The sequence below is a fragment of the Delphinus delphis genome, chromosome 9 (assembly GCF_949987515.2).
Source record: "Delphinus delphis chromosome 9, mDelDel1.2, whole genome shotgun sequence".
NCBI classification, from domain to species: Eukaryota; Metazoa; Chordata; class Mammalia; order Artiodactyla; family Delphinidae; genus Delphinus; species Delphinus delphis.
The window spans coordinates 84,509,681-84,528,170 of NC_082691.1; the positions used below are offsets into that span (position 1 = coordinate 84,509,681).

General features: G+C 40.6%; 1 protein-coding gene across 4 annotated transcripts in view; it reads left to right on the top strand.

Annotated features, from left to right (window-relative positions):
- The window catches only part of AHCYL2 (adenosylhomocysteinase like 2), a 171,655-nt gene extending 153,738 nt beyond the window's left edge, over nt 1–17,917 (top strand). For 3 of the 4 annotated variants that reach the window (XM_060020869.1, XM_060020870.1, XM_060020871.1), the window contains exons 12-17: nt 3,649–3,743; nt 11,191–11,289; nt 12,920–12,988; nt 13,111–13,189; nt 14,453–14,573; nt 14,909–17,917. In XM_060020869.1, the coding sequence (XP_059876852.1) occupies nt 3,649–3,743; nt 11,191–11,289; nt 12,920–12,988; nt 13,111–13,189; nt 14,453–14,573; nt 14,909–14,915 (470 nt within the window). In that variant the 3' untranslated portion in view covers nt 14,916–17,917. Of the gene's footprint in view, nt 1–3,648; nt 3,744–11,190; nt 11,290–12,919; nt 12,989–13,110; nt 13,190–14,452; nt 14,599–14,908 lie in introns of those variants that run through there. The other variant, XM_060020868.1, reaches the window with a different exon arrangement.
- The last annotated feature ends 573 nt before the right edge of the window (nt 17,918–18,490 follow it).

The following is an 18,490-nucleotide window of genomic DNA, read 5'->3' on the forward strand; positions in this document are numbered from 1 at the left end:
ACCACTATTATTCAACATAGTTTTGGAAGTCCTAGCCACAGCAATCAGAGAAGAAAAAGAAATGAAAGGAATACAAATTGGAAAAGAAGAAGTAAAACTGTCACTGTTTGCAGATGACATGATACTATACATAGAGAATCCTAAAGATGCCACCAGAAATCTACTAGAGCTAATCAATGAATTTGGTAAAGTTGCGGGATACAAAATTAATGCACAGAAATCTCTTGCATTCCTATACATTAACGACGAAAGATCAGAAAGACAAATTAAGGAAACAATCCCATTCACCACTGCAACAAAAAGAATAAAATACCTAGGAATAAACCTACCTAAGGAGGTAAAAGACCTGCACTCAGAAAACTATAAGACACTCATGAAAGAAATCAAAGATGACACAAACAGATGGAGAGATATACCATGTTCTTGGATTGGTAGAATCAAAATTGTGTAAATGACCACACTACCCAAAGCAATCTACAGATTCAATGCAATCCCTATCAAATTACCAGTGGCATTTTTTACAGAACCAGAACAAAAAATCTTAAAATTTGTATGGAGACACAAAAGACCCCGAATAGCCAAAGCAGTCTTGAGGGAAAGAAATGGAGCTGGAGGAATCAGACTCCCTGACTTCAGACTATACTACAAAGCTACAGTAATCAAGACAATATGGTAAAAACAGAAAATAGAAAAACAGAAATATAGATCAACGGAACAGGATAGAAAGCCCAGAGATAAACCCATGCACCTATGGTCAACTAATCTTTGACAAAGGAGGCAAGGATATACAATGGAAGAAAAGACAGTCTCTTCAATAAGTGGTGTTGGGAAAACTGGACAGCTACGTGTAAAAGAATGAAATTAGAACACTCCCAACACCATACACAAAAATAAGCTCAAAATGGATCAGAGACCTAAATGTAAGACTGGACACTATAAAACTCTTAGAGGAAAACATAGGAAGAACACCCTTTGACATAAGTCACAGCAAGATCTTTTTTGATCCACCTCCTAGAGTAATGGAAATAAAACCAAAAATAAGCAAATGGGACCTAATGAAACTTAAAATCTTTTGCAAAGCAAAGGAAACTAAAACAAGACAAAAAGACAACCCTGAGAATGGGAGAAGATATTTGCAAACGATTCAACAGACAAAGGATTAATCTTCAAAATATATAAACAGCTTATGCAGCTCAATATTAAAAAAACAAACAACCCTGGGCTTCCCTAGTGGCGCAGTGGTTGAGAGTCCGCCTGCCGATGCAGGGGACACGGGTTCATGCCCCGGTCCGGGAAGATCCCACATGCCGCTGAGTGGCTAGGCCTGTGAGCTATGGCCGCTGAGCCTGCGCGTCCGGAGCCTGTGCTCCGCAACAGGAAAGGCCACAACAGTGAGAGGCCCACATAACACACACACAAAAAAAACCCAATCAAAAAATGGGCAGAAGACCTAAATAGACATTTCTCCAAAGAAGACATACAGATAGCCAAGAAGCACACGAAAAGCTGCTCAACATCACTAATTATTAGAGAAATGCAAATCAAAACTACAGTGAGGTATCACCTCACACCAGTTAGAATGGGCATCATCAGAAAATCTACAAACAACAAATGCTGGAGAGCGTGTGGAGAAAAGGGAACCCTCTTGCACTGTGGGTGGGAATGTAAATTGATACAGCCACTATGGAGAACAGTATGGAGGTTCCTTAAAAAACTAAAAATAGAATTACCATATGACCCAGCAATCCCACTCCTGGGCATATACCCAGAGAAAACTATAATTTAAAAAGGCACATGCACCCCAATGTTCATTGCAGCACTATTTACAATAGCCAGGTCATGGAAACAACGTAAATAGCTATCGACAGACGAATGGATAAAAAAGTTGTGGAATATTACTCAGCCATAATAAGGAATGAAATTGAGTCATTTATTGAGACGTGGATGGATCTAGAGAGTGTCATACAGAGTGAAGTAAGTCAGAAAGAGAAAAACAAATATCGTATATTAATGCATGTATGTGGAACCTAGAAAAATGGTACAGATGAACCAGTTTGCAAGGCAGAAACAGAGACACAGATGTAGAGAACAAACGTATGGACACCAAGGGAGGAAAGTGGTGGGGGGTGGGGGGATGGTGGTGGTGTAATGAATTGGGAGATTGGGATTGACATATATACACTAATATATATAGATAACTAATAAGAACCTGCTGTATAAAAAAATAAAATAAAATTCAAAAAAATAAAAATAAAAAAGTATACAGTTCAGGGACTTCCCTGGTGGTCCAGTGGTTAACACTTCACTTTCCAATGCAGAAGGGACGGGTTCGATCCCTGGTTGGGGAAGCTAAGATCCCACATGCCTTGGGGCCAAAAAAAAGAGGATAAAACAGAAGCAATATTGTAACAAATTCAATAAAGACTTTAAAAATGGTCCACATCCAAAAAAATCTTTATAAAATAAAGCATACAGTTCAGTGATTTTTACTAAAGTTGTACAACATCCCGTTATCAAATTCCAGAACATTTTCATCATCCCCAAAATAAATCTTATACCATTAGCACTCACTCTTTTTTCTACCCTTCAGTTTTCTGCAGCCCTAGGCTACCATTAAATTCTCTGTCTCTATAGATTTGCCTATTTCAGATATTTCATATAAACAGAATCATACAATATGTGGTCTTTTGTGACTTTTTTTACCTAGCATAATATTTTCAGGGTTCATGTATGTTGTAGTGTGTATCAGTATTTCATTCCTTTTGATTGCTGAATAATATTCCATTTTAAGGTTATATCACATTTCAGTGATATCCATTCATCAGTTGATAGACACTTGGGTTGTTTTTACTTTTTGGCTATTATGAATAATGCTGCTATGAACATTGTGTACAAGTTTTTCTGTGGACATGTCTTCAGTTCTCTTGGGTATATACCTATAAGTGGAATTGCTGGATCATATGATAACTACTTTTAACATTTTGAGAAAATGCCAAACTTTTCCAGAGTAACTACATTATTTTACAATCCTGCCAACAATGTATGAGAATTGCAGTTTCTCCACATCCTTGTCAACACTTGTTATTGTCTGATTTTTGGATTATAGCTATCCTAGTATGTGTGAAATAGTGTGTCACTGTGGTTTTGATTTGCCTTTCCCTAATGACGTTGAGCATCTTTTCATGTGTGTTGGCACATCTTTTGTACATCTTCTTTTAAGAATGTCTATTCAGATCCTTTACTCATTTTTAAAATGAGCTGTCTTTTTATTATTGATTTGTAAGAGTTCTTTATAAATTTTATTATTGAGTTGTAAGAATTTTTATCAGATTTATGATTTACAGTTATTTTGTCCCATTGTGTAGGTTGTCTGTTCACTTTCTTAGTGGTATCATTTGAAGCACAAAAGTTTTTAATTTCAGTGTAGTCCAGTTTATTTTTTCTTTGGTTGCTTGTGCTTTAGGTGTTATCTAAGAAACCATTGCCTAACCCAGGTCACAAAGATTTATTCCTATGCTTTGCTATGAGTTTTATAGTTTTAGCTCTCATATTTAGGTCTCTGATCCATTTTAAGTTAAGTTTACATGTGGTGTGAGGAAGAGGTCCAACTTCATTCCTTTTCATGTGGCTATCTCTTCTGTTTTTAAGGTAACAAGAATGTGGTAACCAGAGAGCACTTAGACCGTATGAAGAATAGCTGCATCGTTTGTAACATGGGACATTCCAACACGGAGATTGACGTGGTAAGTTCAAGTGACTCATCATTGGGTTTTGTTTTTTTTTTCTCTCTCCTTCCCAAGAAACATAAACTAGAAGAAGAAAGAGCAGGGTCACCAGCCATCGTAAACATGACTGTACTGGTAGAGCTGTTCATAGTCTGTTCACTCACTAGCCTTATGGCTTGTGCGTATGGATTCTACAAAGCTTCTTTATCTCAACTTAATCATTTCAAATGATTGGTTTTTTTCCACCTAAGCTTGATACCTACTTGTACTGTAAGCCATTTTATCTTTATGATTAGGATTAAGAGCTGGGTAAACTCAAAACTACAAAAAAGATACAATAAATGTGAGTCAGTATGCTAGTCAGTATTTTGGAGAGATTTGATTTTGCCATAAAGGTGAGATTAGTAGGTTGGTCCAGGGAAACAAGTCAAGGGAGGGAAATCTATGGGCTGGGATGAGAGCACTGCTTAAGATTGACTGTGTCTGTCAAATATGGTGGTTTCCCTTTTCTCTCCCTCTTTTATGGGGCTAGGTCTCCCCTTAACATATTTTCCAAACTGTAGTATTGGATCTATAGATGTCACAATCAATTCAGTAGCATGTGTTCCTCAAACCTGGAAAACCTATAGCTGTGGTTCTCTAGTTTTATTATAGTCACCTAAAATTTTCTGATCCAACAGAACATTTGATCCTACTAAGGTGCCCAAGTAATAGTTAATAGAAGTGTTATTTATTTCTTTTCAGACTTACCAAAGTATCTCTCAGTGTGACTTTCACTCTGGTTTTAAGTTTTTATGGCATTTTTCTGACACAACTGTATTTCTCTCTGAGTAAATGGCTCAAGCAAAGCATGCTTTCATCTCCACTGAGGGCTGCTCTGATTGAGCTTCAGCATTGCCAGGTAAGGATCAGTTGATATACTGAGAGCCTGTGGGATATCTATTTTAAATGGTTTCTCTTTTTAACTCTGTGCTCTATTCTTCTGTTATTAAAAATAGCTGGGAAAACAACCTACCAAAACCTGTTTCTACCCTTGAGGTTTTGGAGTGGCATGGCTCCATTACTCTGTCTTACCATGATATTTTGCTTATAATGAGTAATTTATTTAGTTCGTGTTTTTGAGGGATTTTTTGTTGTTGCTGTTTTGAGGGGTTTTTTGTTTTTTTTTTGTTTGGTTTGGTTTTTTGGTTAAGTTTCACTTTTGTGCCATACTGCCCGTTTACTAAATGGTCAAAGGTATCAATATTTCTAAAACTATCTAGCCTATGATTGTCCTTTTCTGGATTGATCTGCTTGTAGAGCCCCCAGATGGAAAAATCTTAAAGGGAAGTGGTTATGCTCTGAGCGCTGAAGTGAAATCTTCTGAGTAAGCGAACAGGGAAGGAATTTCCATTCTAAACCCTCAAGAAGCTCTAAAATAAAGATAATTTCAATGCAGTCATGTAATTTTTATATTTTTACTTTATCTCATTTCATCCTCTTGACCACCCCACAAGGCAGTATTCTTATTCCTGATTTTCAGTTGGGAAAATAAAAGCTTAAGTACATTGTTCAGTCATAGCCGTTGGTTCAAAAATGAAATTGAAGCACAAAATTCAGGTTTTTTGACTTCAAGTCCAGTTTTTTTGTTTTTGTTTTTCTGTATGTTTTTGTTTGTTTTTTTAGTTTTTTAGTTTGGTTTTTTGTTTTATTTTTTGGCCGTGCTTCACAGTTTGCAGGATCTTAGTTCCCTGACCTGACCAGGGATTGAACCTGGGCTCAGGCTCAGGCAGTGAAATCGCCGAGTCCTAACACTGGACTACCAGGGAATTCCCTGTTTTTCTGTATGTTATACTATGATCTCCTCATGCTTTTTAGATTACTTTCAAATTGTGGTGGTAATCTCTTCTCCAAAGGCAGCCCAGATATAAGTAATCTCTCAGGATAAAGGCCAGGAGACTCTTTACCTTCAATCATAAATATTTATTGTGTGATTGCTATATGCCAGGTCCTGCTCTATATGCTTGGGATCAGTGCACAAAACAGGCAAAGATTCCTACCCTCATGGAACTTATATTTTATGAGAAAAAGGACAATAGACATAATAAGTAAAATTTATAGTATGTTAGAAGGTGAAAGCACCGTAGAAAAAAGAAAAAGCAGAGCATGGTAAGGGGAAATCAAGAGTGCTGGGTTGTAATTTTAGATAGAGGGATCAAGGTATAAGCCTCATTAATAAGGTGATGGTTGAGCATATCTGAAGGAATTAACCATGTTGACTTTTAGGTGAAGGACATTTCACGATGAGGGAACAGCCAGAGCTAATGCCCCAATGCGCGAGTTGCCTAGTCTGTTTGAGGATCAACAATGAGGCCAGTATGACTAGAGCAGAAGAGCATGGGGCGGCCTTCCCTGGTGGCGCAGTGGTTGAGAGTCCGCCTGCCAATGCAGGGGACACGGGTTCATGCCCCAGTCCGGGAAGATCCCACATGCCGCGGGGCGGCTAGGCCCGTGAGCCATGGCCGCTGAGCCTGCGCGTCCGGAGCCTGTGCTCCGCAATGGGAGAGGCCACAGCAGTGAGAGGCCCGCGTACTGCAAAAAAAAAAAAAAAAAAAGCATGGGGCAGGGAAGAGTGGAAAATGAGGTCAGAGAGGTAATTAGCCACATCTTATAAGACCTCAGAGGCCATTGTAAGAGCTCCTGATTGTGTTCTGAGAGGAATATGGAGCCGCTGTAGGATTTATGCCTTCTGTTTTAAAAGGATGATTTTTTATTTTAGAAGTGTCACCCTGGCTGCTGCATTGAGACTAGACCTTTTGCAGGTATTGCTAGGTAGCCCCAGTATCTGCCACTGCCACTAGCCAAGAGCCATCTTTCAACTGTCTTCGTGCTCTTCTTAGCAGAAAGTATATGACTAAACTAAGTGATCCAGAAAGGGAGATGTTCAGAATGACTTTGGAAAAGTTTAATTATGCAACTTTCAATGTAGTGTCACAGGGCATGCAAAGTGAAATTTAAGGAAATAGCAAACTCAACTAAACATTGATTCCAGAATGTTCATTCACTACTTAGCAAATTTGTGTTGAGTACTCACTCTGCTCTGTGCTAAGTACTAATTGGCTGAAGAAATAACAGTGAACAATATGCCTGCTTTCCTGGAGCTTATATTCTACTGTGGGAAACAATTACTAAATAGACAGTTATGGACTTCCCTGGTGACACAGTTGTTAAGAATCTGCCTGCCAGGGCTTCCCTCGTGGTGCAGTGGTTGAGAGTCTGCCTGCCGATGCAGGGGACGCGGGTTCGGCCCCGGTCCGGGAAGATCCCACATGCCTGCGGAGCGGCTGGGCGTGTGAGCCATGGCCGCTGAGCCTGCGCGTCCGGAGCCTGTGCTCTGCAATGGGAGAGCCACAGCAGTGAGAGGCCCGTGTACCGCAAAAAAAAAAAAAAAAAAAAGAATCTGCCTGCCAATGCAGGGGACATGGGTTCAAGCCCTGGTCTGGGAGGATCCCACATGCCACGGAGCAACTAAGCCCGTGTGCCACAACTACTGAGCCTGCACTCTAGAGCCCGCGAGCCACAACTACTGAGCCCTTGCGCCACAACTGCTGAAGCCCATGCGCCTAGAGCCCATGCCCTGCAACAAGAGAAGCCACCACAATGAGAAGCCCGCACACCGCAATGAAGAGTAGCCCCCACTCGCTGCAACTAGAGAAAGCCCGCGCGCAGCAACGAAGACCCAACACAGCCAAAAAAAAAATAGACAGTTATTTTCAGTTAGTGCCTAATACTGAAGTAAAACAGAAAGATGAGGACATTGAGGTTGCTATTTAATTAGGGTGATCAAAGAAGGTGTCTTTGAGGAGATAACATTTGAACAAAAACTTGAATGACCATTCTATTCAGAGAGAATGGTGAGTCAAGACCATGAGGTAGAAACATGCTTGATGTGTTTGAGGAACAGAAAAGGTGCCATTGTGGCAGGAACAGAATGGGCAAGGGGATGAGGATAAGAGACAGCAAGGAGGTAGTGGGTTATGTACAGCTTCGTAGGCCATGGTATGGACTTTAGATTTTATTCTGCATACAGGTGAAGCCATTGGAAGGTTTTGAGTGGGTGACTGATGAAATCTGACATATGTTTTAAAAAATAACCTTGGCTGTTGTATGAAGAAAACACTTCTGGAGCTTGAGTGGTGATAGGGACGATAGCAAACTCTTTCAGTATTTCCAGCAATAGAAGGAGGTAGCTTGGATTAGATGGATAAACAATGGAGGTGATAAGAAGTGATATATTGTGAAGGTAGGACCAGTGGGCTTTGCTACATGGATTGGATGCAGAGTGTGATAAAAAGAGATGAATCACTGTAAGTTAACTCAGCAAAACTGGGAAGGAAAATGACTTGGTAAATTTTTATCCCGAGTTTTTAGTGATCAAAAATGTAAGGATCTTTTTTTGTGGAGGAATTTACAGTTTACCTAACCTTGAGATGTTGACTGCTGCATTTTAAGGAAGCAATTGCTCATGGAAAGAATTGGTCATTTAGAAAACTGCATTTTTTTCTGAAAAATAATACCATGAATACTTAGGGGACCTGTGATAGGGATGTGCTCTTAGCTGCCTTTTGTCCAAGTCTTTCTGTCACATACTTCCTTTCTCTTGAAAAGAAACCTGCTTACCCGTATATATCACATAGACAGCCTGTGTGACTGTAAGCTTCACAGTTCAGGTGGTTAAACCATTATGTGCACATGCTTTAAAAGTTTTTGCCAGCCTGGGCTACACTGGTGGCGCAGTGGTTAAGAATCCACCTGCCAATGCAGGGGACATGGGTTCGAGCCCGGGTCCGGGAAGATCCCACATGCCGCGGAGTGGCTAAGCCTGTGCGCCACAACTACTGAGCCTGCGCGCCTAGAGCCCGTGCTCCACAACAAGAGAAGCCACTGCATTGAGAAGCCCGCGCACCGCAACGAAGAGTAGACCCCGCTCGCCACAGCTAGAGGAAGCCTGAGTGCAGCAACAAAGACCCAATGCAGCCAAAAGTAATAAATAAATAAAGTAAATAAATTTAAAAAAAAAAGTTTTTGCCAGCCAGAGAATTACAGCCTGAGACTTGCTACTGACTCCGTGCTTTGCAGGACTAGAACCACAGCTGTTCTTGGCTTTACAGTGGGACGTACACCTAGTTTGGGAAGGGAGTGGGCATAGGGGACCTTTTTCCTGGTAGATTGCTTAGTGATTATAAATCCACAGAAAAGACATTGGATGTCTTTAAGAGAAATTCTTGTAAAACTGTTCTAGCCTTAGGAAACACTTCTCTCAAGGAGTGTAAATGCCAAATAGACTTTAATAGTTTATTGGAACTGCATGGGCAGTGCTGGGGATAACTTAACCAAGTTGCTCTTCAAACCCCATTTTAAACCCTCAGGTCTTTTGCTTGCATCATAGCCATCCCAGTGCTTTAATAAATTGCCTCTACTAAGCACTGATCATTTTTATGATGTTCCTAAGAAGTTCCCTTTCCTTGATTCCACCACATCTTTTTTCCCAGGGAATATTTCCTAAGACAAGAGACTCTTGTTATCATTGTGTCAGCTCTTTAGTTCCAGTCATCAAGATTGCTTGTCCAATGGAAGATTGGGAGTATGAAACATTAAGAACTTGAAATACTTAAAGTCCCATTATCTCAATAAAAAAATTACTAGTATTACCAAAGAGTATCTCTTGGCTCTACATGGTTATTGTCCTCCATGGTGATATTTCTAAAGGCTGAGGGATTTACTCTGTATATCCTTAAAGTCCCCAAATGGCCTATTTGCTTAAATTCTTTTTAACTCTATTTATAGAATTTATTTATAAAATTTCTTTTTAAAATCTTAATTTTAAAGTAGTACTTCCTCAATTTAAAATTCAAGCAACATAAATACGTATAAAGTAAGAAGCAAAAAATTTACAAAATTGAGGTTACAGCATATTATTTCTGCAACTTGATTTTTTCACTTAATAATGTATGGTTTTCATGTTAACAAATACAGATCTACTAATTTCTTTTTTTTGAGAATTACATTATATTCCATTGTATGGAATTATCCTGATTTACTTAGCCATTCCCATGTTGATTTACATTTTTTGCTATTATAAATAATGTTGGGTTAAACATTCGTGGGCACTTATATTTCTGAACTTGAACAAGTATTTCTATAGGATAGAGCCCTAAAAGTGAATTTGATTGGTCAAAGATTAGGTACATATGAAATTTTGTTAGCTACTGCCAAATTGCCCTCTAGAAAGGTTGAACTAATTTATGAAACTTGACATCGGAAGAGATTTTATATTTCCCATCTACCTAATAAAGAAATGGTCCAGACCATTAATAAAGTCCTGAATATACTGAATCTAATTATAATTATATGTCTTTCTTTCCCACTAGATTAGTAAAGAAAAGAAGATACAGTCCCTGTCAATAAACAGCTCACAGTCTAGTAGAGGAGTCCACAGTCTTATCTATAATAGTGTTCTTTGCTATAATGCCTAGCATACAGTATGTACTCCAGTAAATGATTGTCATATAACGGAAGTGTTTCTCTTTATTTGTCTGATAACTACTATTTGGCAGAACTTCTCAATTTTACCAACTTGAGCCAATGGGTAGTCTTAGAGTACAGACTCCCTTTCTATTTTAGGCATTGCCTCTTGGAAGAAGGAAGTTGTTGCCTTAAGTCTAAACCCTGTGACTGTTATTTGATTACTGCTGTTAATAAACTTAACATTTCTTCTCTTCTCGGAATATACAATATACAGAAATGGAAGGAGGGTGAGCCATTGGGAGCTTTACTCTACCATTAAGCATTGCTCTAAAGGCTACCTCACATTTGCACTTAGGTCACAAAGCTTCTGTAACTTTAGGGTGAACCACCATCATTGAGAAGGTGGAACCTGGGATGTTGGGACATGAGAGCAGAACCTTGGGCCCCGGCATGCTATGTGTAGGACATTCATTCTTCTCTAACTAATCTCACTCAGCTCTGACCCTCCTGTTTTCTGTGTCTCTTCAGCACTTATGTATTCAGTTTGCACTGTATTAATTTGCACTTGTTTGCATGTTGCTTCATAAGTATTAAAGGCTTTTATCCCCTCACATATGTATTGTTTTGTGTCCCGAACTAAAGTATGAGCTTTTTGAAGGCAGAAACCATGTCTTTGGTTTCTTTTGTATTTCCCATAGCACCTTTTACTGTGCTCAGCAGAGAGTGGGCGCACAGTATATGTTGTGGAATGACATCCTGAGTGATCTCTCCCTGGCTGGGCCTAAGATTAAATTCCCTGAAATGGAACAGTCCTAACCAACCCAGGACAGGTATTCTCCATCTGGCATGTTGGTTGCTTCTTTCAACTGGCTATCTGAAATGGCTCCCTTCCACGTGTTTCCATCCAGAAAGTGGGACTTGGCATGGCTGATGGTGTGCTTGCTGTGTTGTGTTCCAGGCGAGTCTTCGGACACCAGAACTGACCTGGGAGCGAGTGAGATCCCAAGTTGACCATGTAATATGGCCTGATGGCAAGAGGATAGTGTTGCTGGCAGAGGTAAGACCTGAGGCTGGAGAAGTTCACCCCTGACAGGAGAGACTGCAGTACCCATGTCTCCTCCCCTTCATATTCTCTCATACTTTCAACTCCTCTTAAGAATAAGCTTAACTACTTTACCAATGGATTTTACATCTATTTGTGAAAGGTCTTTTCATTCAGCAATTAAGAAACTATTTTGGTTCCCCACTTTTCACCAATTATCCTGTCTCTCTGTCACTCTACAGGTTGAGTCAGACAATGGCTTATTACTGTGGAAGGAATTAATGGATAGAACCATTGCCACTTTGAGTGATGCTTATAAAGAGATAATGTCATTTGTGGGATGGTTTAATCAGGAAGCACAAAGTAGATATTTCTGACTGTAACTAAGATAATCTTAGGCAAACTCTGAGAAGGTCATGTCTTTGCTAATAGATTCCCTGTTTCTGAGTGTCCATTCCCCTAAACTGAGCCAGACGTGTAGTAGATACCCAACTATGTATTGGTTGTATGGTTGATATTTCCCTTTCCTGGCTTCTTCTAGCTCAGCCTTACTCTTGACTTTCAGGCCACTTAGACTCCCATGTCAATGTTTGGCCACTTTTCCTTTCTTGACAGCTTCTCTTTCCTATCCTAGATTTCTGACAGCTGTAACAATGCCCCCTGTTTTTACCTTAACACTTTCTCTTCTTCAGGGAAAGATACCAAGATTACAAGGGGGACAATAATACTTCCCTTGAGTTTTGATTTTCAGTCTTTTTTTTTAATTAAAGAAACTGAAAATGAAAACATATACTGTCTTCATCTAGAGGCCTTTAAATTTATTTTTGAGTCTTCTTCCTATTCTCTTCACTTTTTCTCACCTTATCTCACCTTCTCAAATACTTTAGGGCATCTATAAAGTATGTACAGGAGTGTGTACAGGGAGGGGATCGGCAGGTTGTTAAATATTCACTAATTGCTTTAAAGTCAGCCCACTGTCTGGTGACTTATTTCTAGGTCCCATCTAGTAATTTGGTGACAAAAGCTAGCACCATAGTTGTTTTTGGCTACAACGGTTGAGCAGAAAACGTGGTCAAGCTTCCTAGGGAATAAAGTAGGAAAGAATGGCATTGGGGGGAAGGTTCTAGTCATTCTAACTCTCTGAATAACCCACTGGAAATACATGACTGCCCTTGAATTCAGGAGAACCAGGTTGAGGAAAAAGCACAGAAACCATCACAGCTTCCTAAGTCAAAAAATATCTCCCATCACGACCTGGAGAGGTTGCCCTTGGATTTGACCAGATCATTGTTTAGGACAGTTTTTCGAAGGAATATCGATGCCTCAGAAGGAAGATATTCTGTTGTAGAAAGCAGAAAATTCAAGGGAAATATACCCTCCTTTGGCATAAGCCTCAGTATCATGTGACTATCTCTATTCCTTTTTACATAAACGCAGAGATCTTTTATCTTATTATCTTCATCAGAATTTCTTAACATTTCACTCAGATGTCAATCAGTTCATTTCCACTGACTGAACACCTGCCTTTTGTCCAGCATGTTAGTTGGGAAGTGTTTGGAAAATGGCTGTCGTGTTCTTCCCTCACTCCTCAAAGCCAGAGACTTCATCTAACCAACCCATTTGTGTGTTAACCTTTGCTTTCTAGGGCCGTCTGCTAAACCTAAGCTGCTCCACAGTGCCTACATTTGTGCTCTCGATCACCGCAACTACTCAGGTAAGGCCTCCAGAGTGGGGAAGCAGTGGGCTGGAAAGAGTCATTAGCCCATCAGGGTTTCACTTGATATGGGGTAGATTGCTGTGAATGGCACGTCAGCATCCATTTCTCTGCTTTTCTAGGCTCTTGCCTTGATAGAACTCTACAATGCTCCTGAGGGTCGCTATAAGCAGGATGTCTACCTGTTGCCCAAGAAAATGGGTAAGCAAGAGTTCTTCTATCCCAGTCCTTACCAAGTAGTTCAGAGTCAGAGGCTAAGGGAAGTTTGGGGGCATTATATTTCTTAGGGATAGAAAAAAGATATCTTCATCTTGTAAAGTAGGAGCTAGGATTCTTAGATTTCATCCACAGTTGATTTATCACGTTTTCCAAATAGGTTGTCCTAATGAAGTAAGGACATTTTGCTGTGATTTAGTTTACCTGCCTGTGAATTTTAAGGATTTTCCCAAAGTATCTATTACACAAGAAAAAAATCTCAAAGGAAAAAAAGAACTCTTCCCCCCACAAGAAAGAGGAATCATCTCCTACCTTGTGCCATCTGACTTACTCCAGTTCTAGGCTGCTAAGTAGCTCCTACCAAACTTTTCTCAGACCAAGAAGACTTTCATACTACACCTTCTAACTCTGACCCTGTTGCTTCAGGCCAAAGGAAAGACTCTTAATAGCTTCTGTTAAGAGTTTAGTTATGTGGCCGTTTCGTATAGGAGAAACATTAAACTGTCTTAAATTTTTAACGAACCTGCTTCAGACACCTGAACTGATACTGTATGTTTATAAACTCCCAAGCCAAAGATCAGGGAATAAATCAGCTTCTGGTTTTGTTTTGCTTCAGCATTAGATGCACAGCAACTGTGAGAAGTTGACATATTATCCCTTTAATAGACACCTTGGAAGAATATAAAAAAGTAGAACAGTCCATAACTGAATGTATAATGAAGTTAGGGAGACCAAACAAATACATAGGAAATGACTCAAAATTCTGAATAAGCAATATGTATTCAGGTAAGAGAATGTACATAGAAACCCATAAGAACTAAGGGTGTAGTGTCCTTCTCAGTCACTCCTTTCGGAGCTCCCCAAGTGTTAGTTTTTCTGAGTGACCTAAAGTATAAAGTACAAGGCAGAACTAAAGTTGGAGCTTCCTGTTTTTGAGTCCACCCACTGTCCCATCCTTTCTTTTAGACTCTAAGGCCTATTGCTTCTTTCATTTCTCACTTTTCTGGGGAGAAGGAAAGGTTCAAGGCTGAAACAGCTTGTAAGGAAGAAATGTTATGACTTTGGAAAGCACTGGGCTTAAGCTCAAGCAACCATTCCTTAGAATTGAGGTCCAGTGAGCAAAAGTTAAGCATTTTTCATTCACCTCCGAGAATTAGAAGGTGTCTTCCAACTTTTTAAGGCTGGAGAGGACAGCCAGACAAGAGGCAAGAATGCTTATACCAGGTCTTTTGTGATCTTTTGTTCCAGATGAGTATGTGGCCAGCCTACACCTGCCCACCTTTGATGCCCACCTGACCGAGCTGACAGATGAACAGGCCAAATATCTGGGGCTCAACAAGAATGGGCCCTTCAAGCCCAATTACTACAGGTGCCTTGAACTCCCCATAAAATAGGGAAGCCTGAGTAGTGATGAGCTTCCTGCACTGGAATTGGTCTTTTCATCCATCACCATATTTACATGAACTCAAGAAAATAAACCCACTCCCCTGAATTTGCCACTTCATCTTCTTGATATGATGTTTACCCCTGTATGGAGAAAAACTGGCCTTCTTCATGATGTGAAAAAGCACCACATTTATCTACCCTCACCATACACTGCAGAAAAGTCCCTGCCTCCCCGTTATACCTTTAGGCCGGCTCTTCATGTCCCAGCATCCCCACAAGCTGATAACATCACAGTCTCATCTTTCTTTTTTCCTGCAGGTATTAAGTTCCTGTAACTCAAGCCAGAAGAAGTTTTAAGGGATAGAACTCCAAGTCTTTTCTCCACTCCTATACAGGAAAGAACCCAGCAAGCTGCTTCTCCAATCAGCTGCCTGCCGTGCTCACCCTATATGTTAGGTTATTTATTTATTAACCTAAATAATAAATGTCGCCTTGGCCCAGAGTGTGGTTGCTGTCCTGAGGGCTGCGAGAGCTGCAGAGGACAGGCTGAGGAAGGAAAGAAATGGGGTTCCCAGTGGATCTTTTGAGTCATTCCCCACTGACTCGGAATCCTCAGCGCTGGGCATTGTTCTCTTGTCCAGGCTCAGGAGTTAGTCCATGGATTCCAGACTCCTCCTTCTCTGAGGTTTTCTGGAATAAATTTTTAGCAGCTGCCTTTCTCAGCTTTGGCCCTTCCCCAGGTGAGGCCTTTTGGAAGCCACTGAATTAACATGGCCTGGGTTCCCATCCTTGACCATCACTATCACTGCCTTCTTTATAAAATGGAAGGAAGGAAGGAGTGTTGTGGCTTTGGCAAGCTACACAAAGAACTCAGCTGTGCCTCTGTTTCCTGGGAGTCTCCTTCCTTACCCAGGACTCCTTTCTTCTCCTTGAATATTTATGTCCATTTTAACAATTTCAGGTTCCAAGAGGAATGTGCCTCTATTATTTCCTCAACAGCTCTGATGTTTATCAGACATTTGTTTTGCCCTCTTTCTAACCCAACTAACCTCTGCTCAGGAAGTGAGGGCCAGCCCCACTGGGGCCCATAATTTTACTTCCTTGTCATTTAACTGGATAATTTCCCAGGAAGCTCCCTACAGATTGGCACTGTCTCAGAAAAGGAGGCTTGTTGTGAAACACTGCTTCCTGAAACTTCCTCCTATTGCCTAAAACTCCTTCTGAAACTGAGCAGGAAAAGGCTTACTTTCCAAGGGATTTGGGAGAGCAGGGCTTCAGAAATGCGACAGATCTTTCAGACCCACAGCTCAACACCCTAAAGAAGCAGAATATATTTATTTGTCTCCTGGGAAGGGCTTTGCAGCTTAACTGGCTAAGCTATACAGAGATGACACCGTAAACTGAATCTAGATGATCAAAGCTAGTTTGAACGTCGTCAGACATTCATCCCTTTGGCCATTGCCATTGAATATGAAACTGAGATCTAACGTCTCTGCAATTTGGTCTGTGGTCTTTCTTCTCTGCTGGGATATCTTTTTATGTTCTGGCCATCTTGGGATTCTGTATTCCAGAGGTAGTTTCTTGAGTAACTCCAACATTACAAAAAATTTGTAATGTGAGCAGCCTGAAATTTTGTGTCCCACCTAAGAGTTGGATTCCTTTTAGAGACTGACCTGTTGGTCTTAAGGGTTCCATTGGGACCAGATTGGTTCTAAGAGTTAAAGTCTGGAGTGGTCCTAGGAATCTTGAATGAAATGAGTCCTTTTTCCCCCTGCGAACCCTGTTTAACACTCTCAGTTTTGTTTTTCCATTTTTCCCCTATCCTGGTCTGCCTCAAAGTCTCAAGACCAAGGTGACCCAAGGAAACACCAGATCACCCACGATCACCATAACCTTCCCACCCTAATTCTGCTCTCCGATTTCTACCTTCTCCAACTTCTCCTGGTCTTCACATATACCCACAGAGCTAGTCTGGAAGTGACCTTCCCTTTGGAGGTAGGGAGGTGGATCTTAAGTAAATGGTTGTTTGCCTCACTAAATAGTACACAGTCTCAGCCCATAGAATCTAGTTCCTCAGAGGCCGTATGTCTTAGCAAGTACTGGAAAAATGCCACATGCGTGGCTATATTCTTTCATGGAGAAGATCATAAATGCTGAAAATCCCACTAGGCCATTCAATTCTTCCTTTTGCCCACCCTATTCTGGCTTTTGTTTTAATTAATTGGATCCCTTTAACAGAAGATTCAGAAGATGAAATTTGTGTCTCATCTTATATCCAGAGAAGATTCCATTAGGCAGATATCTGGACTCTAGCTCATTATGTTCTTAAGCCAAAGTCATAACCTGCTGTTTCTCAGCAAAGCCTGGCTGCCTGTGGAGATTACTATGTGCTGATCCTGACAGGACATACTCTGCCTTGAAAATGTGAAGAGACCCATTCCAAATGAAAAAGAGCCACACTGGGCTGCTAGGTTAGGTTGCCCATGTTGCTACCCATGGTGAGGTATTTGCCTCTGAGTTTCAGGTGACCACTCTTCATCTCTTTCTGGGGACTCTGTGTCATAACCATTAAGGAAAAGGAGGTCCAGGCCTCCTGAGTATTTGGGTTCTACCTTGGTGTTGGAATTTGGCCGTTATTCTTTCTGCCCGTGTAATCAGAACAAATGCATCTTCTTCCCTCGAGCTCTCACCTCAGATGCATCCTAGGTATCTGGAAGCATGGGAAAGAAGACTAATTAGCTCTTTATATGTGACCCTGGCCTGTGGGGAATCTTACCATTTTCTCTGCAGTGAATTTGTGCTAGTTTTCAAGGTTTTTTGCCTTCTTAATGGAAATACTGTTTTCTTTTTCTCATTAAAAAAAAAAGTATCTGGTCTACCTTTCCTCTGCCCTCCTACCTCCTCATCCTCCCCTCCCATATGAGCACGGCTCCCCATGGCCACATACTCCTGCAAAGCTTTTTTGCTGCTTGGCTTTTCTCTGAACAGATCTGAAATTGCTGCTCCTGTGGTTTTCTCAAAATTAACTTTGTCATGGTTTTAAAAAAGAAATCAAAATGCATTGTTGCATTAAGCTTTTTTAATAAAGGAAAATTACAGGAAAAAATAGGCAACACCAGCAAATTATATGTGGACAAGTTCTAAACTATATATACATACATATATATGTAAAATTATCTAGTTCTCATTGTCATCTTACTGAAAGGAAATAAAACCTCTAAAGATTGCCATATCTGAGAGGCTCTTGGAAATCTTTATGTCTAAGTGATTGTATTAGATCAGCAATAATGAATATGTAATCTCAAAAGATAAATAAAATATTCTTAAAATGGATTCTTGTACTGAGAGTATTCCTTGCTTCAGTGAACTAGGAATTTAGAGATGAGAGAGGCTTCTGGGCAACAGGCTAGAGAGCCTGCTGTAGCGCAAGGATGTGAAAAGCTGAAGCACTTACCAATAGGCATGTTTAAGTGTCCTTAGCCTTGAGTCCCTTGTTCCATGGTGGGTCATTCCACTCATAAATATCACCCTTCCCCCACTGCCCACCCCGTTCTGTGTATAAAGAACCTGCTTTCGTAAAGCGACCGCTCTGGGGGAGTTGAGAAGTATAGGCTTAAGGCAGAGGAACTAAAGCTTGGTTCTTGGTCCCCCAAGCCCTCTGTGTGCTGCCATAAGCTGGAGAGCACAGAAAGCCAGCCTCCTGTGGTTTGGGACCAAAAGACCCTGACTACAGGACCTGACTATGACATCCAACCAAAGAGAAGAAAGAAATGAATCTAGCAGAGAATTGTCTCTAAGTCAGGTTTTGCCTGAGTAAATCATAACCAGAAGATGAGTCCAACTGCCTGTTCTTTCTCAACTACCAGTAGAGTAGCCATTTTTGAGAAATAGCTACTAAAG